The sequence below is a fragment of the Pantherophis guttatus genome, chromosome 1 (genome assembly GCF_059756535.1).
Source record: "Pantherophis guttatus breed Tessera chromosome 1, ASM5975653v1, whole genome shotgun sequence".
NCBI lineage: Eukaryota > Metazoa > Chordata > Lepidosauria > Squamata > Colubridae > Pantherophis > Pantherophis guttatus.
Window position 1 is genome coordinate 128,582,168 of NC_142063.1, and position 21,816 is coordinate 128,603,983.

At 38.5% G+C, this 21,816-nt stretch overlaps 1 protein-coding gene across 2 annotated transcripts in view; it reads right to left on the reverse strand.

Annotated features, from left to right (window-relative positions):
* Positions 1 to 6,518: 6,518 nt before the first annotated feature.
* The window catches only part of HEG1 (heart development protein with EGF like domains 1), an 89,875-nt gene continuing 74,577 nt past the window's right edge, over positions 6,519 to 21,816 (reverse strand). For both annotated transcript variants that reach the window (XM_060687919.2, XM_060687918.2), the window contains 7 exons: positions 21,126 to 21,286; positions 19,810 to 19,944; positions 16,429 to 16,471; positions 15,326 to 15,363; positions 13,729 to 13,816; positions 12,635 to 12,809; positions 6,519 to 11,532 (listed from right to left, as the gene is read on the reverse strand). In XM_060687919.2, the coding sequence (XP_060543902.2) occupies positions 11,383 to 11,532; positions 12,635 to 12,809; positions 13,729 to 13,816; positions 15,326 to 15,363; positions 16,429 to 16,471; positions 19,810 to 19,944; positions 21,126 to 21,286 (790 nt within the window). In that variant the 3' untranslated portion in view covers positions 6,519 to 11,382. The remainder of the gene's footprint in view (positions 11,533 to 12,634; positions 12,810 to 13,728; positions 13,817 to 15,325; positions 15,364 to 16,428; positions 16,472 to 19,809; positions 19,945 to 21,125; positions 21,287 to 21,816) is intronic.

Consider the following 21,816-nt stretch of genomic DNA (forward strand, 5'->3'; position numbering starts at 1 on the left):
CTCTTTCTTTCTCTTCCCATTATTTATAGACCATAGTATGTGAAAAAAAGCAAATGGATTAATTTTCTTTATTCCTACATCTATTTGAGGAAAGGAAAAATTGTGATGACTGAATGCACCAGTGGGTGTCCTCTGTTAATTACTGAAATAGATTTTAAGTGTTATTTTAAAGGGTAATACTTATTTTCTGTTTTATAGGATAACTAATGTTAGAGATACTGTTAGGTTTTGGAAATTGCAAATAAAAAATCTTATTGCGTTAGAAAAAAAAATGACATAAAACATTGTGCCTAACCTCTTGGCTAATTTTTTTAAGAAAGAAAAATAGAAGAGAATTTGGTCAGCACTGATAATTGTCTAATATTTTTCTTGGATTATAGGCATAAAAGATGAATACACCCTGATTTCCATGAACCTCCCCCCCCCAACCGACACCTGTTTTCAGTTCTCTCTTTCTTATCTCTCCATATTCAAGTTCTGATGGCAAAAAGGGAAAAACTGAGAAGTATTTATAGGTACAGAGAGGGAAAACTCAATGTTAGATTGACCTGTTCAGAACTCAAAAGCTTTTTTCTTCGGTTCCAAAAAGAAAACTCTGAAATATCCCCTATCCCTGAGACTTCCTCCCAAGGACAATTAGATTGAAGTCTAATGGGATGTTTTTAATTCCCTTGTTTTATTATCTTATTTGCGTTTATGCAGTAATTTCATTTGATGGATACCATGAACTGTTATTTTAAAACACATATTATTCATATCAATATAATTATGGAGTGTTTATGCACCTCTATGCCTTTTTAGCTGAGGGATGAACTTATAAATATAAATGGAAGATGATTTTATTCTGTTTATGCTTCGATCATAGCAATTTTCCCATTGTTCCTCCTTGACCTTTAACCAAGTATGATACTTGTGAATGAAGGCAAATATATCTGTCCCGCGATAATGTTGCAGGATACAATCTGGGTCAGTCACTGAGATCAGATGTTTAGTCTTCCAAGCTGTCATGGCTCTATCAGAGCCTGAGTCCACATAGGAGGATGAGCTGGAGCTGGGGCCGACGGAGGTCAAGGGGATGGCCTTGTTGGCTTTGGTTGAACGTGGGGAGGAGCAGGATGAGGCAGCCCTGGGTGGGTCCCTTGGGCTACCACCATCTGAGGTGGTATTCAGCAAGTTCTGACCAGTTCTGGAGAACCGGTAGCGGAAATTTTGAATCGTTCGGAGAACTGATAAATACCACCTCTGAATGGCCCCGCCCCCATCTATTCTCTGCCTTCCGAGTCCCAGCTGATTGGGAGGAAATGGGGATTTTGCAGTAACCTTCCCCTGGAGTGGGGAGGGAATAGAGATTTTATAGTATCCTTCCCCTGCTACGCCCACCAAGCCACGCCCACAGAACCAGTAGTAAAAAATTTTGAATTCCACCACTGGACGGCTTGCCAGCAGGGAATAATGGGGCCAGGACGACCAAGAGAGGGGGGAAGAGAGGGCAGGCAGTGGAGATGAGGAGCGACGGAGCTCAGGCGATGAGCAAGGACTGCCCCCACCTGATCCCCAAGCACAGAGAGTGGAGAGGAGGTGGGAACAGTGCAGGCTGACCCAATGACTTGGGAGGAGAGCGCCCAGCCCCTCTTCACAAGGCACACCTGGGGAGAGGCGCTTGTCAGGAACAAATGGTGAATTCATGGGATTTTGTGTGCCATTGCCGATGTCTGGAGTTTGCTGGACTTCTTGCCTTATAATTGCCTTATTCCTTTGCTTCATGGACTTCTTGCCTTGTTCCTTTGCTTCATGGACTCATTGCCATGTTCCCTTGCCGCGCTGGACTTCTTGCCTTGAAGCCGTTGTGCTAACAGTGTTTTGCTGGACTACTTGCAGCCAGAGATGTGTGTGAGAGTGCTTTGCTCCAGGACTTGCCATAAATGTGGGAGCATTTGTGGGAAAGTTGAAACAATAAAGGGGAGTTTGAACTATCAACTAACTGTGTTGTCTTTGTGCCTTGCCCTGGGTTATCACACAAGCATTCAGACTTGTGCTGGAGCCCATCTTCAGGGAACTTCTCTCTAGTAATCTAACTTCTCATTCCTCAATAGAGAGAATTCCCTGAGGATGGGCTCCAGCACAAGTCCAAAACTTGGAAGATGAAATCTCTGATCCTGGTAACTAACCCAGATTGGATCCTACACAATTACTTGTGATATAAGTTTGTTCAGCTGATGATCCCAGTATAAATCATTATCAGAAGTGAAATGATCAAGGGGGAACCAAAGGTGAAAAAAGAGCAGAAACTAATCAATCCTTCAACCTCTTTCAGCTAAATTCATAGTTTGAATTACAAAGCAATGTTTTTACCAAGAATCTAGATGATTAATAATAAGTAGCTAAATAGAAATATGTGACACATTCATTCAGAGAAAGTGAGATCCTGAAGATTCTATCATTAATTCTCTATATAAAAGTTGAATTTGTGGAATGGTTACACTGGGTTTCAAAGCTGCGTATTTTTGGTAGGAAAACAAATTATACTAACATACTACGTATATAGAAATTATTTCCTTGTCTTAACATTCAATATATTTATTTCTGGGACTATAGTTTACCATCTGGTGCAACTTTTATTACCATGAGCTGTACTATTTTAAGCCACTAATGGATGATTAATTGATGCCTGTTTTAGTTAGGACCTTGGACTTTATGGATTATTGTAAATAGGTGTTCATTGACATTATTGCCATAGATGTTTTAGACCTGAGCTTTACTCTTAAATATTTTGTATTATAGAGCTGGCCAGAGTCGCTTTGGGTAGTAAGATTTAGATAGATGATAGATAGATGATAGATAGATGATAGATAGATAGATAGATAGATAGATAGATAGATAGATAGATAGACGATAGCAATAGCAATAGCACTTAGACTTATATACCGCTTCACAGTGCTTTACTTTAAGTAGTTTACAGAGTCAGCCTATTGCCCCCAACAATCTGGGTCCTCATTTACCCACCTTGGAAGGATGGAAGGCTGAGTCAACCTTGAGCCTGGTGAGATTCGATCTGCCAAACTGCTGGCAGCCGATGATCAGCAGAAGTAGCCTGCAGTACTGCACTCTAACTACTGCGCCACCGCGGCTCCTACTAGATAATAGAGATAGATAGATAGATGATAGATAGATAGATAGATAGATAGATAGATAGATAGATAGATAGATGATAGATAGATAGATAGATAGATAGATAGATAGATAGATAGATAGATAGATAGATTAGAGAGGGGGGGAATCTGCTATTGCTTGTATTGTCCCCCATTGGAGAGTGGGTGTTGGATTGTCTTTTGAAGTAAATATCTATGGAATATTTTTAATACAATTTTTATCTTATTAGTACAGGTCAAATTATCATAGTAAGCTTGTTTTCCACTTCCTTAGCTTAGAGTTGTTTGGATTTTCCCTTTAGGATTGGAGGAAGTGTTTCAACCTTGGGGAAAAATTCATAACATATTCTTTTTCTTCCTTCCTTCGCAGCATTCACAGCCTCTTCTTTTTTTCAGATGCCACAAAGAAAACCATGTGAGAGGTTTGCTTTGTGGGGCAAGGGCAGGGTACGAGGAGCTTCAGATCCAAAGCCTTTAAAGGGTTTGGTGGTAGTTAATGGACTGAGCTAAGACTCCAGTTCCACCTCATATGCATTTTGCTCCCTTCCTTCCCAGCTTTGATGATTTTTTATTTTAAGATTTTATCTTGTTCTTTTTACTTGTAAGCTACCTAGAGCCTCCTCTTGGTCACATGGACGGCATACAATTTAATGAATAAATAAAATAAATAAAGTTCTTCTTGCCTGAAGGGAAATTTAGACCACGTTAACTTAGGACCTTAAAGCCTATTTTTGCTTCTGCTGTACAAAAGTAGAATTAAGAACAGCCTCTCTGCTTGACCTCTATGCATTTGCCCTTTACCAGTTCCCATGGATTCAAAGTGGTAAACTTATATTTAGAACATAAACACATGTAACCATTAAAAAAAAAGTCAGAGGTTTACTGGTTTTGAACAGATTATATACAGTGTGGAATCAGGCTCTGGCCTTAATAGGTATCCTCTATGGAATGGAGTCTTCTCCAGATGCACCAAGTTGAACAGAATTCTCTGGACAACTCCTAAAATTCTGCACTTTGGTGCAAAAATGAACTTATGGAATCAAGCAAACCAAACCTTAGTCCAAAGTCTCTAGACAAGATAAAGTTGATGTTGATCTATGATAGGTCTATTTTGCTAAATGATTTCCAGCTTGTTCTAGACCAGGGATAAATTAAAGAATTGCATAGTAAGTACCATATTTATGTTCAATCCTGAGATGGCATTACAGGTAGTCCTCGACTTATGATCACAATTGAGCCCAAGATTTCTGTTGCTAAGTGAGACATCTGTTAAGTGAGTTTTGCCCCATTTTCCAACCTTTCTCACCACAGTTGTTAAGTGAATCACTGCAGTTGATAAGTTAGTAACATGGTTGTTAAGTGAATCTGGCTTCCTTATCCACTTTGCTTGTCAGGTCATAAAAGGGGATCACATGATCTTGGGACACTGCAATGGTTATGAGTATGAATCAGGTGCCAAGCTTCTGAATTTTGATCACATGATCATAGGGATGCTGTAAAGGTCATAACTGTGAAAAATTGTCATTTTTTTCCCAGTGCTGTTGTAACTTTGAACAGTTGCTAAATGAACTGTTGCAAGTTGAGGATTACCTGTATATTCACTTTTCTCAAACTGATGCATTGAGACTACAGTTGACTCACAGGATGAGAAAGGAGGTTTTATCCCTCAACACTTTTTATTGTTTACAGTTGATGGTGGCAATTATATCAACTTAAAAAGGGACAACTTGCCATGGCCAACTCACTGTGGGACAACTTGCCATGGTTAATTCACCGCGAGACAACTTATCACAGGACAATTCAACAAATATAAAAGTTAAGTTAATTTCAATGGAACTGTGGCCAATATTAATAAAATAGTCAATCCAGAAATACAAGAATTACAATAATTTCAATAAAAGTGTGGTCAGCAATAATAAAAGTAACTGAATAAAACAATATGTTTAATTGTCCCACGGCGAGTTGTTCCACAGCAAGTTGGCTGTGTTGAGTATTCCATGTTGAGTTGGCCACAGCAAGTTGTCCTAGATCCATATCAACTACACCTTACCTAGACAGATGTAGCTTGATTGCAACTACCCATCCTCTGGTAATCTCCTACTTAGCTATTGCAATGCAGAGTAGAAGGGACTGTTTTTAAAAATTGTTCTAAAATATCACTGACTCTGACTGAAGGTAACAGCACCTGGTTGATCTTGGATGGTCTGAAAAGTTAAGGAGGGTGAGCTTGGTTAGCACTTAGATGAGAGATATCTAAGAAACAGCAAGGATGTTAGCTAGACTGGGATGTCCAAAGTCAAGCTCAGTTTGAAGAAGTCTTTATCTTATACAATATATAGTAAACATATACTATATACATGTAAATGCACACTCCCAAAGTCTATACATATACATAAAAAGAAATGCTATTCATTCATTGTGTGTTTATTAAACCTAGGTTTAAATAACTGCAATTACATTTGGTTTATTACCAGGCACAATTCTGTGCTAGTTTTAACCTTAAATCAGAAATGAATGGCTTGCAGCCTTAGTGCTGTCCTGCTTGGACCATACTATTGAATATTGGCAGAGTGTTGGTGCATTTTTCTCTTCTCTTCCCTCTGTAATGGGAAAGCATAAAATATAGCTTTATGAACCGTAAAATAGACTTAATTATATATACAGAAAGGGAGAGACAAATTCCTGGCCTCACCTACATGTTTATCCTTGGTAAACTGGCTTGCATAATTGGCTTGCCAGTCCACTCCTTCTTTTAAATATTAAACAACTTGGGACAAGGTTACATCATAAGCTACCATTCTTCCATATATACATTCTATATATTCTTGAGAAGACCCTCTAATATTTTGCTTTGCTGCCATCGGTAAGGTTGCCGCTTAGGAGAAAATCTTTATGGTAATGGTATTCCAGTTATTGTCCCAAAGGGGCTTTTTCAAGAGGCAGCTAGACTTTCTGGTTTTTCTTTGAAGACCAGAGCTGAAGAAGTTTCTTGGAGGAGAAGTGAAACAACTTCAAAGAAGAACCAGAAAGTCCAGATGCCTCTTGAAAAAGCACCTTTGGGACAACTGAGAATCTCCATAAATATTCCAGTTATTGAACAGTTCCCAGGAAAGTCTGCCTCATGCTGCCTTTATGGTATTTTCAAAATCAAACGAAAGCCATTGTGTACAAATTCAATAAATACACCCATCTCAATGTATCTGCTAAGATTCCTCAACTGTCCCAGGATTCTAGAATTAATGTTACTTTTATACATGTGATCTCAAAATCCATGGCCATAGTTATTTCCCTATGTCTACTTAATTCTTCTATATGGAAGCATAGTTTTGGTTAACATCATTTGTTCCAATAAAAACACATGTTGAGAAAATTATTAATACTTTTATTGTAGCCTTTTTTTAACATACTGACTAGAACGCCAGAGTTCAGATATGTTGGACACTGATATAAAAATAATCCAATTTTTAGAAATTATACTTTAGAAACTACATTACTGTATAATTACTGAAGGTTGCAAATAAGATACGATTTTAAATAACACTGTGTGGGAAAATTAAAATAACCAAAACAAATCGGAAGATATGTTCACAAATATGCAAAGCTGAACAATGTACAATACAATAATTACAAGTCATTGATGGTCAGTAATTCAGGGTCATCATGGAGAAAAACACAAGGCATGATTTCTTTTTGAAGGTATCATATGCAGCTTTGAGCGTGGCCTACTAAAAGTGACAAATGTAAATTTTATAAGAAAACTAAAAGACAGAGAAGATTTCATGTAAAATTAACATTAGGTTCAAACTTTTCACATACTCGTGAGTTAACAAGTGATATAAGATATTACATGCTTCTCTGGAGAACTTTCTGTGAAGCTAACTAATTTCATAGAAATCAGTGCTTATTATTTTCGTGCAAAAAATATCTAATTTATATATTTCACAAAGAAAAGCAGGACTAGGCAGTTTTTAATGCAGCTGAAATGAGGAGGGTCAGCATAGTTGATCACCCCTGAATTAATGTGCCCATACTTATAGATATTTATGTTATCATCGTAAGGCCAGGCCTCCAAGGGAGAAAAAATATTTGGTCTGATAGAACTTATTTCACGTAAGTACATATATTCATAACCTTAAATATTTTCTCAAAATAGTCAAGCTTGCCCTTTGTAAAGAGTAAATAAATAAAACCCAATTAAGGTTTTTTAAATATCAGTTTCAGCACACTGATATGAAACAATGATGATTCAAGACAATCACCTGGAAAAATCCAATTATTTCAGCTAAATAAATTAATAACTACTTTGGGTCCCCTTTATGCAGGGAAGGGTTTTTTTGTTGCTTGGCAACAAAATTAAACTCCACAGAGCTTGTTATCATCTTCGAAGAATACATCTGCAGTAGAAATGTGTGCCTATTTATGACAAGTTAAGAAATTGTTATGGTTGTCCCCAAGGAAATATTGAGAATGATGGTTGGCCAAAATTATAAGAATTCACTATATGAAATCTGTCCATCTAGTATAGAAGTGTCAAACTTGATTTCATTGAGGGTCACATCAGGATTGTGTTTGAACTGGGGGGACGGGGGGGCCTTGGCTAGCTCGACGTCACTCGAGCTGTGGCGGCCCAAGCACTCTTATGAAAAGAGTGAAAATGGGCTCCTGAGCTCCATTTTTGGCTGTGACTGCCTCCTGCAATCCTCTGCCAGAGAAAACGGAGCTTGGGAAGCCCGTGTGAGCTGTTTTCAGCTGCGACGGCCTCTGTCATACAGCCCTCCTGAGTTCCATTTTTGCTGGCAGAGGCATCGCGGGCCAGTCCTTCTCTGTTTCCAGGAGTCTCCGCAGGCCAGATCTAAGCACTGCGCGGGCCGGATCTGGCTCCCGGGCCTTGAGTTTGACACCCCTGATCTAGTACAAAACCTCAATCTCCAGGAGATCCAATGGCAGGATTCACTCAATAGGTTGAGGGAATTAATTGAGAGGATTAAATTAAGGAATTAGATATTTTGTTTAAACTTGTGGTATAAACTGATGGTGTAAGAAATAGTTCGGTTGTTTAAACTAAGGGAATGACACATTTCTTGGAAAGTCAATGTAGACAACTGTTTTGTTTTTGTTTTTTTGCTGTCTAAAAACAAAGTCCTGCTTGAGACACTTTGACCCGCCATGTTGATACCGGAGCTATCAAGTAGATGGTTAGTATGGGCAGTGTTGCTAGCTCATGCAGTACTGACCATCTCTTTGGGTGTATATATGCAATCCTGATGCAGCACAAATACAATTTGACTGCATGCTGGAAGGCTCCCCCACCCCATCCCTTCGGCCCCAAGTTATTTTGTGCTGGATCCAGGAGTTCACATTTATACTTCCTCATTTATACTCCATATCAAGCAGGATCAGAATATCAGAGTTGGAAGGGACCATGGAGGTCTTCTAGTCCAATCAGCTTTGGGGGGAAAATCTTCACATAATAGAGGGCTTTCTACAGTCTTAAATTCATCACGCAGCAAATCCCAATATAGAAGGCAGCAATCTGAACAGCACACAGTTAAATATTGTTAACAACTGTTAACATGTTGTTCCTACATCATTTCATAAATGGAGACGTTACGGACTGAAACAAAACGGAAGAGACTGCTTAGTACAGTTTTTCCTAACCTGGTGTGTTCCAGGTGTTTTAAGAAAATAACCTTCTATTATAGTCTCTGCATAGGTTGGGGAAAACTAGTTCATCTACTTTGATTGCATATATGCTATCAAGTCAGTCCCAATACTTAGTGACCACGTAGAATTTCTCCAAGATGATCTATCCCTAACTTGGCCCTTCAAGTCTTTCAGTGGTGCACCCATTACTAACTCCATCTACCTTGCTATAGGTTGCCCTCTTCTCTTTCCTTCCACCTTTCCCATTGTTAGACCCTGCTTAGTCTATAAATAGAAGAGGACCAGTGTATGCTTAGGAGCACAGATGTGGATGCTTTAGTTTTATCTTAGCCTCTTGAAACAATCAATTTCCCCAGAAATACCTTGGACAATTGTTATAATTTCTGGATGTCCAACATTATGGCTAGGGATAATATTGTGCCTTTTGATGCCCACAAAGCTTTCTTTTTTTCTTCTGGATTTTAATTTGAAACAATGAATGTGAAACTAGTCTACTCTAAAGCAAAGTAGCACCCTACAATAACAACTTTTATTTCTGACAATGAGTCAGACGCCAGAGGCATTCTTAATAAACAAATTGGTGAATGGATGTATCTCATTGCTTTGCCTTTTGTCTAAATGAGTATTTTATTACTAGGCACTTACTATTTCATGGGTGCCATAGTATGCCCACCCAAATATCAACAGTGCTAAACTGTCTACTCCTTTGATTACAGAATTAGGTATAACCATAGAGGATAGTTCCAGGGACTTCATAGGAACTTCATTATTCTATTTGGAGTAGCCAATCCTGGAGGCAAACTGAATGTGGTAGCCTCTATCGTGCATATTTTCTTCTGCATCATGGCCAGTGGTGGGTTGCCCCCAGTTCAGACCAGTTCGCAAGAACCGGTAGTAAAACTGGCGGGAGGCCCCGCCCACCACCCTGGATGTCATCATCAGCGATCTGTGCACAATCCCGTTGCGAACCGGAAGTAAAGGTAAGTAGAACCCACCCCTGATCATGGCATATCTTTCTGTACCATTTTGTGCAGTGTTACAGATAGGGAACTACTGCACAAGGTAAGCATAGTCTACTCCATTGTGACTCTGAAGGACCAAAGTTGAATTGATCACATGGTCTTCTGTTCAATTTGCTCACATTCTGTACTCTTCTAATACAAATAAATAATCTGCGCATCCGGTCCTTCGCCATTTATGAACTTTTACGATTAAGTTCAAGTTCCACTCAACCATACCTATCAACTTGCCACACCTTGACAAAGATCACTTTTCAGAATAACATTTGTTTAGAACAAATATCAAAGTTTCCTATAGGTTTTTTTTTTAAATCAGGAAATGTTATAAACAAGTCTATGAGCAATTAAGTAATATACAGTACGAGATTAAGCTGTCTTGCATTATTTCTGTTTGTACATTTTGTGCATTTACTATTATCAAATGATGTAGGAGCAACTTTGCATACCTGGAAAACCTTGGCCAGGATCTGGACAATGAAATCTATTAGAGAAGATTGTATTACATGCAGATGACCTACTATACACTCGCATCGCAAAGGTGCTTTTTCCCAAAAGCAACTGCACTTTCTTGGGGTTTTTTTCTTTGAAAAGGTTTCACTTCTCATCTAAGAAGCTTCTTCAGTTTTAACTGAAGTTAGAACTTCTTCAGTTAGAATTGAAGAAGCTTCTTAGATGAGAAGTGAAAGGTTTTCAAAGAAAAAAACCAAGGAAGTCCAATTGCCTTTTGGAAAAAAAGCACCTTTGGGACAACTATGACCTGGATGATTGAGAATCTCCGTAGACAGACCTACACCCTCATTAGACAGAAAAGCGGAAACAATCCACAGAATATAACTAAATGTAACTTTTTTGCATCTGGCCTGCAGTGCATAGGGAAGAATGAATAAGGGCAATGAGTTAAGCAGCACTGCTACAAACGTAGGCCATAACTAAATGACAGGACAGATCATGGGGGAATCACTTTTTTTTCCTTTTTGGAGAGGGATAAAACCCCACCTTGGATTCTGCATGAGGATCCCATATCTCTAGGCCATATTCCCGTACCCATCTCCACCACTCGGTGAGCAACATGCTGCGAGTACCTCCTAGTAGACGCCTGGCAACAGGGCAAAGGTTCATTCCATAACATTCATTCAAGCCAGCTTTGCATAAAAAAAAAGTGGGCAACACAAACCTAGCACACTAGTCGCTATCTGTAAACACAACACACCCTAATGGCATCAGATTTAGCGTGTCATCCACAGTGTTTGTTAGTTTTGCTTTCACGATCTATTATTACGTTCACATTATGTGACACAGTTAGTGGTGAGGAACATATGCAGAATGTCTTCCTTGTCTTTCCGACAACCAGACGTACGGAACTTGCTTTTCACACCTGCCTTCTTTTTGCTGCTCAGCTGGAGGTGGCTCCTTGTGCGCAGCTCCTTCTGAGATTTTCCACAGGTTGAAAGTACACAGTTGTGACCAAGTTATTGTCTGATGACTGCATACTCGGGAACACGCTGCATACAAAGGTCTCATTTGTCACTCAATTGCCTTTTTCACCTGCATTAAAAATAATCTCTTCTTCTGCTGTCATCGCTAATGAAGGATGGGTTATATTGTCCAGGGTATATACAGGAATGTCGAGATCCTGGAAGACCTGTGTAAGGTGGATAGATCCCATTTCTTTCTAGTTCAGGATTCCTTAGATTAGTTGGCTAAAGGAGAGAGATTTACACAGAAAAGAAGGAAAGAATAATTCAACACTTGCCAGGTTTTTTTTACATGGACAGAGCTAAATATTGCACAAATGGGAATTTCTCTGGCAGGCACTTTTCTCCCCAAACCTTTCCTTATCTTTCAGCTTCGTATACTTCTAGAAACAGAGGGGATTATATCTCTTCACCATTCTTCTATTGGAAGCCATTCAATAATAATGAAGATTGCATTCCAATCCCATGGGATTTAAATATGAATATACAGCAAGAGGAAAACATCATAGTGTCCAAAACAAAAGAGGAAAAAGTGGTTAAAGAAACAGGATAAATCTATGCCTATGAAATCAATGTGATAGTATTCTTTTCATTATTATCTAACTTAGTTAAACACCTTTGGGAATTCAATAATGCAAAGGGAATACATTCCTGATCAATTATCAACAACCTGGCAACTCGTTTAAAAATATTTTAAAAATACCTTAAATAAAGTATTTTAAAAGAAGTATTTTCTTTTAGTATTTTCACATAAAGAAATGAATTCTAATAGATTTTAGACAGAAGCAGTGGGTTCCTACAACTTGCAATACAGGTAATCCTCAACTTACGACCTTCATTGAGACCAAAATTTCCATTGCTGAGCAAGGCAGATGACTTTTGCCCCATTGTATGACTTTTTTTTGCCACAGTTGTTAAGCGAATCATTCCAGTTGTTAAGTAAGTCATGCAGTCATTAAGCAAACCTGGCTTCCCCCATTGATTTTTCTTGTCTGGGAAGTTTATACATGGCTGGGTAGTTTATACATGAGGATCACGTGACCGCTGTAAATGGATGCTAAATGAATGGTTGTTAAGTCGAGGACAACCCGTATTTGAACATTACTGAAGAAGCTACCATAGCCACCAATCCAAGTCAGTATGAAATACTATAATATGAACAATCTCATAACCTTCATTTTGTTCATTTCTCAGTGACCGTTTGCTGTATTTTCACTTTGTGTTGAACAATTGATAAGAGAATCCTGCTTTTTTATTCTTACGCATCTCTGAATGATTGCAAAGTGCCTATCTTTCCCAGACATTCATTCAAAGTAGGAATATATACCATATAGTAAACATCCGTCATCTGTAATAGGTTTTTAGTACTCCCGTTCTCTTGCATTTCAATGGTTTCTCTGCTCCAGTCCTGAACACGAGGGTTTTTGGGATATTCTGCATACGGTGACATTTGGAAGTCACCGCTTTTGAAGATGAGTTTGCTTATATCATTTTTATTCTTTCTGAAAAGAAAAATACATTTAGCTGAGGCTAAATAAAGTGAAGTGGAAAACATGGATTTGAAAGTGCCCACTTATATACATTGGGTACAGCTGTGGTGGCGCAGTGGTTAGAATGCAGTATTGCAGGCTGACTCTGCTGACTGCCAGCAGTTCGATCCTGACTGGCTCAAGGTTGACTCAGCCTCCCATCCTTCCAAGGTCGGTAAAATGAGGGCCCAGGTTGTTGGGGCCAATATGTTGACTCTGTAAACTGCTTAGGGAAGGCTGTAAAGTACTGTGAAGTGGTATATAAGTCTAAGTACTATGCTAGAGGATTATAAAAGTTTTTTTTTTTTTAGCCTAATCTACCAATTACAGAATTGTGGCTAGGATATAATACATTGTTTGGACAGAAGGCAGGAAAACAAGAAAACAACTGGTTCTGTGGGCGTGGCTTGGTGGACGTGGTGTGGTGTGGCTTGATGGGTGTGGCAGGGGAAGGATACTGCAAAATCTCCATTCCCACCCCACTCTGGGGCCAGCCAGAGGTGATATTTGCCCGTTCTCTGAACTACTCAAAATTTCTGCTACCGGTTCTCCAGAACCTGTCAGAACCTGCTGGATTTCACCTGTGATCGAACTCTCTTCTTTAACAACATGAAATAAATAATCTGAAAAAATAATTTCCTCTATTCAGTACTAGAACATCTGCTTATTATTGCCAGCACAAGCTTCACAACATGATTGAAACTGTTTTCTGTCAGCTTGGACCTTCCTGATGTTTGCAAAGCTAACTATTGTTTAAACAGGCAAAGCAAATTGATCAATAAAGATATAATCCATAGGAGCCTTTTCAAAAATTAAAAACTGCTTTTATTTCTCATTAATGTTATTTAAATCATTTAAAAACATCAAAGGATGAGACATTTATGGTACTTACTGGCAGCATGTGACTATGAGAGCTATTCCCATAATGAGCAGAAGTCCCCCTCCAGCTGCTGCAATCACGATAGTGATAAGCTGGTATGCTAAAACAAAGAAGAGGCCATTTTAAGCACCACTCCATTTTTTTTTCCTAGAATGACTAGCAATAAATGTCTGTCAGTTTCCTGTTCTCTGCGAAAAGTCCTTAGCTGGAAACTCTGACCTATGTTGTCCCAAAGATGCTTTTTCAAGAGGCAACTGGAGTTTCTGGTTTTTCTTTGAAGATGTTTCACTTTTCATCCAAGAAGCTTCTTCACCTCTTGGATGAGAAAAAGCTTGAAGAAGCTTCTTGGATGAAAAGCAAAATGTCTTCAAAGAAAAACCAGAAAGTCCAGTTGCCTCTTGAAAAAAAAGCACCTTTGGGACAACCTGGATGACTGAGAATCTCCCTAGACATCTGACCTATGTTGCGGTCATGGAATGTTTATCTCAATCCAATGTCAGAAGGAAAGATTCAACCAACTCAGATCGTGGAGGAAATCGAACAAAAATCAGCTTGGCTGTGAGGCAATGCTCACATTGCTGAAGCTTAGGAGATGTTAATTTAAAAAACTAATTAAAATATTATATTATTATATTGTTGTCTTTGCAAACTTCTCTTCAGGACAGTCCAAAACTTTGGCTAGTTCAAAAGGCTGTAAGGCAATATGGTTTGGGAGTCACATTCTTTCAAAAGTCCTGCAAAGGCATTCAATCTCTGATCTCAAATAAATGTTTGGGTCATCTTTTAGAATATGAGCCAGGAGAGACCATAAACGTCAATCTATCTGACTCCTCGGATTTAAGATATCCTTGAAGCTATCATTTAATTTAGGGAGCACTAAAGAAAGGATTTTGAAATGACACTGGATCAGAATCCCATATTATGTTCTATCATCTTTCTAGAGTTCTGCTAAATTTCTTTTCTTTCTTTTTAATTCAGTAATTGCCAGGCTCCACCTTAGTGAGACAATTGGGAGCAGCGCCATATCACTCAACAAAACATTTTGTTTCAACTTGAAGGAATTCTGAATTTGTACATAAGCTTATTTTCTCCACCACATCAGTCCTCCAATCATAAGTGGGTGTGAATTTTGTCTCAAATAAACCTTTCACAAAATGAAAATAGCCACATTCCTCTAGTCAGTTGGACTCAAGGGGGCATCCAAATTTTCTGAGCAAATAAATAAATAAATGCAGAAAGGGAGATAGAAGATTTTATAAAGTTATAAATATATTAAACACAATATACTGTAGTATATATTAAAGTGTATTAACATATACTATATTAAAGAGCAACCAAACCTGGAAGAATTGTAAATTTTGAATGCATATTCAATTTAATTATATTTTATATAGATAAATATATAATGTTCGTATATTATATTTAAAGTATCTAGATAAAGATGCTTTTGAGGTAAATATTTTCTAAATTGATTGGTTTTATATAATTATAGGTGATTTGTCACAGATATGTTTATCAGTTATAATCTGCAATGGAAGGAAGTATTAAAATTAAGGAATGCAAATAAAACTAGATAAAATAGGTAAGAACATTGGGACTGGATACGTACGATTCCTGCAGTTGAATCCCCCCAATCCAAATGGACAACTGAAAAGAAAACAGTGGAGATACAGTTTTAGTTTCTTATGTATGAACCCACAACCTGTTCAGTAGGAATCCATTCATCCACAATGAATAAAGTAAAAAGAACCCCTCTCTTGTAAATTCTAATGCTAACACTCTGCCTCCTCCCATGGACTGATTTATCTGAGAACCATTACCACTCTGTGATTCTGGTTCATTCCTCTAAGAGTAACAAATATTGTATGCTTATTACTTTCACAAATAACTCAGGGTGATGAGCATATCCACTTTCCTTCTATTTTCCCCAACTCTGTGAGGTGAGTTGGGTTGGGTTGAGAGAGTGTGACTGGCTCAAGGTCACCCAGCTTGCTTTCATGGCTAAGGCTGGACTTGAACTCAGTCTCCCCCTTCTAGCCTGGTCCTTAACAACTAGATCAGGGGTCTGCAACCTTAAACACTCAAAGAGCCATTTGGATCCATTTCCCACAGAAAAGAAAACACCGGGAGCCACAAAACTTGGGTGGGAGTGGTCAACTCAATGTCACTCCCACCCAGTCACATGACACCCCCCCAGCCACGCCTACTCAGGTTTTGTGGCTCCCAGTGTTTTCTGTGGGAAATGGGTCTCTCTCTGTGTGTCTCTTCCTCCCTCCCTCTCTTTTCTGTTTTTCTCCTTCGTGAGAAGGAGGAGGGTTGTCTTCGGGGAAGCTGCCACCGTGGCTCATGCTCTCTCCTCAGCTGTGGGCCTGTTCCCCTTTCCGTCATACCATCCTCCCAGATCCCATTCCCAGCCCGCCAGCCCTTGTGTTAGTGAGGTTGGCATCGGCCACGGCCAGGTTGGGCCAGTGTCTCAGGGCAGAGAACAGGTCACGCAACTGGGTCAGCAGGGAGCTTCAGGAGAGGGGTCAAAGAGCCACATGCGGCTCCAGAGCTGTGGATTGCCGACACTCGAACTAGACCATAGTGGCAGACCTCATTTCCTCTCTGACCTCCTGCCTCCACACAATGGACATGGGCAGCTGAGGACATCTAGGCTTACATTCAATATAATTGGGGGAAAAGGGAAAAAAAGCTCCTTATTTTTCATACCTCACACAAGTGTCATTTTCGAGTTTATACCCATCTTCACATGCTAAAAATCAAGAGAAAGAATGTTGATGAATAAAATGCCAATGGCTGAAAAAATATAACGGTTAAGAGTCAAAGGATTACTTCAGCTGTACAATATAAAGGCTAGCTTTTTAAGAAGCTGCAATATCTTGTACAATACTTTCTCCAAAAACCAGTTTCAAATTGTATTTGTTATGAGACAATAGCAGATATTTTTTGTACGGGTTCCGTAAAATCAAATCTTTTGATTCCCAACAGTGACTCTCAGAGAATACAATGTAAGGGTGGTTTAAGATCATTAAGAAGGTAAAAAGGTGATGGACTTTTATACAGTATATGTAAATAAAGGTCAGTTTGCAGTTAAGTGTATTTAAACCAACTGACCAGTAGAGGTCAGTATTATTCCACATCGCGGCTGAGATTGAAGACTCGGTATAGAAAAATACATTACAAAGTCAACAGGAGTTCAGCTCAGCTCCAAACTTTAATGAGGGGAGGGAGAAAGGGGTTTGAAGACATAAAACCTCTATTTTTTTTTCCTTTGCAGGGAGAAAAGCAGCTTGGGGGTAATTATAGGTAGGAAATAAACATAGATAAAATAGATACATGGCCCCGACTCATATCTTTGCTCAGTCTTTCAATGGTAAAAATGTCACCGGAGATACAGGCACCTATCAGAATGGCCAACATTTGACAAGGAAATCTGGAAGCACTAGGGCAGACTGAAATCAATCAATGGGAAGAACAGCATCTAATCAGATAATTATCACAACAGTTCCCAATTAAGCAACTAAGTACAGTTTAACTATGTGGCCCTTGGTGCTCTCTCAGCTTGGTTGCTTTCTTGCAGGCATTTCATTAACAATGCATTGATTATGTTACCTAGTTTGAGTAATGAAACATCTGCAAGAAAAACAGCCAAGGTCAGAGAGCACCAAAGACTCCTCATTTCAACTCTGAGCTACAGATATTCTCAGTACTTAATGTGACTAAACAGATGCTTTCCATTTCAATGATTTTTTTTCTTCTTCTGATAATTCCAAACGTTTATGGTGAAATTGGGTAATGAAAGGTGTGCAAGCAAAAAACCAAGCTCAGAGAGCACCAAGGACTCCACAGTTCAGCCATGAGCTACGGATTGTTCTTTTCTATTGACATTGATGATGGCAAAATTCATTTAGTTCCTATAAAAGATTCCCTGATTCAGGGAATCATCATTGATTCCTGCTTCTCCATACAGCAGTCATTCCTTGGAGAAATTACCACAACCCACTTGACAAAGAGACCCATATTAGTTAGTCTATGAGAACAGATTAAGAGAACTCTGGTAGCACCAGTGGTGAAATCCAATCTTTTTTACTACTGGGTTTGTGGGCATGGCTTGGTGGGCATGGCAGGGGAAGGATTACTGCAAAATCTCGATTCCCACCCTACTCCAGGGGAAGGATATTGCGAAATCTCCATTCCCATCCCACTCCAGGGGGAAGGATTTTACAAAATCTCCATTCTCACCCTACTCTGGGGCCAGCCAGAGGTGATATTTGCTAGTTCTCCGAACTACTCAAAATTTCCGCTACTAGTTCTCCAGAACCTGTCAGAACCTGGATTTCACCCCAGGGTGGCACCCTTTCAAACTGACAATTTGTCAGTTGATGCTAGGATTGGAAATTAGAGAAAATTATGAAATACTAGGACTTGCAGATCAAAGTTGAACACTTACAGAAAATGAAATCTATTGTATAGACCAATTGTGATTGGAACCTCAGAGGCTCAATACTTAAAAGACTACATTGATATCTGGAAATATTTAATTTTTGAGACATGATTTTCCAAAAACAAAACAAAACCCTACCCTAATTGGAACTGCCTATATTCTTAGACACTACCTAAATAATTTTTCAATCCTTGGTCAGGATCTAAAGGTTGAATTATTATGTTTCTACCAGTCTTAGACTGTGAATCTAACTGTAGATTACCCTCATATAATATCCAAACTCCATTATAGTTTATTTAACAAATTATACTTACAAAAACCTGACTTTGCTTGATTTGTATACCCAATCGAAATCTACAATCTAGATCAGTGTTTCTCAATGGATGCTGGCTAGGGAATTCTGGGAGTTCCACACATATTAAAGTTATCAAGCTTGAGAAACAGTGATCTAGAATATTTATTTTAGACTGTATTTCTGTGAGTGTTTATATGAGTTCTACAAAGTGTTCTTGGAGCCCATAAAAGTATTTTTTATGGAGCCCATAAAAATGTTTTCCCTAACGGACTGGATTAGATCCAATTTCATTGCAATATCTCACAAATATGCCTTTTTCCTGATTTTCTGTTTTTGTTTGAAATTCAGATTAATGGAAGAGATTGCTACGGCTACAATTGCAAATAAAAAATGGGGTCACATTACTGAAATCTAGATAACATTTGAAAATTTATCTATATTATGGTTCAGTCCAGTGGTGAAATCTGAACCGATTTGGTACCAGTTCGCTCGCTGCGCACCAAGTGTACGCTGCATGCACACACATGCGCTGTATGCACCAAAAGGAGGCATGGAAAGGTAAGTAGAACAGTGAGGGGGGGATCAGCTGTGACACGCAAAGCTAAACCACGCGGCACAGCTGATCGTCGGAAATACCGGTTTGGAGGAACCGGTAGCTTTTTTAAACATTTTTTTACTAAGCTTTTTTTTACTACCGGTTAACGTGAACTGGTAGTTTTTATCATTACAACTTCACCTGAACCAGAGCAAACCGGTAGCATTTCACCTCTGGTTCAGTCAGCATAGAATTGAATGTCCCTGTAGATGCATAGAGGGTAAAATTTTGTTTTGCAGCAAATGGAACTTATTCTGATGAGACCTTCAGTAAATGGCATTGGCTCCAGTTGTGGATTATCCACTTTGGGGGACGAAAACAATTCATACTTTTCAGACAATGGAAAGAGCTGAGCATAAAGATCAATTGCCTTTTTTTAACTTCCCTAGGAAATCAGACAAAACAAAGACAGAAATAACTGCACAATGTAATCTCTAAAAATGTAATTTTCATTATGGGCGTAGCGGACTCCTCCCTGGCCTGTTCCCTTTTATTTTATTTATTTTTCTGGCTATGCAAAAAGATAATATGATTGCTTCACAGAGAGCGGGCAGAAGACAATATCCCCAATATCTCCACTCTAGTTAAATAAAAGACCGAGAAACCCAATAAGCTCTTAATACTTATTCAGAGAGCAGAGTTCCTTAGCATGCATAGAAAGGCAAGGAATTGTGTTGATCTGCATAAAATCCTTTGAACTGGAACCAAAAGATTAAAAGACCAGTCCCAGACACCTAGCTGTGTAAAGCACAATACCTCTGCATGAATGATCCAGTTTGTTATATTTGAAATACCCAGGTTTACACTGGCAAACGGCAATGCCATCCAAGTCTACACACACCGAAGTCCCTCTGTCACATTCCGGATCTTTATGTTTACATAGACCACCAACTAAAAAGAGAGAAAGAGAGGGGGGGGAAAATACATTTTCAGTGTTATAACTTTGCTTGGAAAGGAAAAAAAAGCATCTTTACTGGATTCTTGCTTTGCAAATTACAACTTTTACTTGATTCTGTACTTAGCTTCCCTTCTGAGATGTCAGCGTAAAGGACCAAGAAAAGTTATGCTTTGTTCATCTCTCAAAGAAAAAATATAACAAAACTCATCTTATTTTCTTTCGAGTTATACCAATAAAGCTAAAATCACATCACAGAATTTTTGATGTCCCAAAGTGCTTTCTTGTCTTTATCTAAACTATACGCAACTAAGAGTCCCATCCAAATAAAAGCAACTGTAAGAATATACCCAACTCTGCTGCCAAGCAAAATAGGCATTAAAATAAGGAGTTTAACTGAAATGAGCTTCTTCTCTATTAACACTTTTTCTGAGGATGAGACTAGAGAAGATTTCTTCGCTCTTCCTTGAGTTGCAGAATTTCTGTGTGAAATTTAGCACACAATGCCAGTTAGCTTACTTTTAGAGTTAGGAAATGTTACGTCTCTCTGCTTTCTTTTTTGATTATTATATTATATACACCCCATGAGAAAAACTCACACTAAAGATGTGGGATTTACATTTATCTACCTTGGCAATTTTCTACATTGGTATTTCGGTTTTTGTTTTTCTGACTTGTGTGTTTTCCCTGCATGCCTTTCATGAGGTGCCAAGCAGACTAATCCTTTTCATAAAGTACTTCAAGGGCAATTGTGTGATTACAGTAGTGCTTTAACAGACTACGGATCTCCACCAATAGATTAACACTCTTGAAAAATCTAACTAATCACAATGTCTTTGTAACTGTTATCTTTTTGTTTTTGTTTTAAATGTATCCTCCCTGTTATTTGATTCTCAGAACTGTGCGCAGGTCATTAGAGACACGTTCAAATGTTGTATCTCTGAGATGAAAAGCCTCACATACAATGAAAACAGCCTTCCCATGTATAGAGTATTTTTTTAATAATGAGACAAATGACACATGTCAGAACAGACTCGATCTTTGCATTCCAGCCTCTAGATGTTTTGAGATATCTCCAACTTCAACTAAGACAGCTATGAAGAAAATGTTTTTGTTTATTGTAAATAAACTTATTTTGAAACACTTTTCTTTGTTTAGAAACTCTAACACTATTTACCTCTATAGAGCTGGGTCAAGTTAGAGATGAACTGGCAGGGTAGGGTGGGAGCTTTGCAGGCTCGGATCCGGCTTTGCACTGTGCCGATTACTTCAGAAAAGGTAACGTTGGAAGCCATGGAAAAGGTGCTCAGGATGGATATTTGAACAGTACCTTCCTGCCTGAAGAGAGAGTGAGCCATTTAAAGTTACTTGCTTTTCCTCCAATTGTGGAAGCATAACATAGAAATTTTTAAGTCAGACCATTGGAATGTTGTACATAGACATAGACATATACATATACATATACATATAATGTACATATACATATACATACACACTCACACATATATATATATATACATATACATATGGAATGTGTGTGTGTGTGTGTGTGTGTGTGTGTGTGTGTGTGTGTGTGTGTGTGTGTATGTAAAAAAAATTTAAACTTTTAAACGTTCCGGAGATCGTGATGTCTATCGCCTCTTCTATATGTATGTATGTATGTATGTATGTATGTATGTATGTATGTATGTATGTATATATATATATATATATATATATATATATATATATATATATATATATGTCTTTTTCTTTTTCGTAGGCTTTTATGTGCATATTCTTTCTAGCCAGGTTTTACCTACGTAAACTAAGTTGTAACCCTAACCAGGGCTGCAGAACAACTTAGTTTACGTAGGTAAAACCTGGCT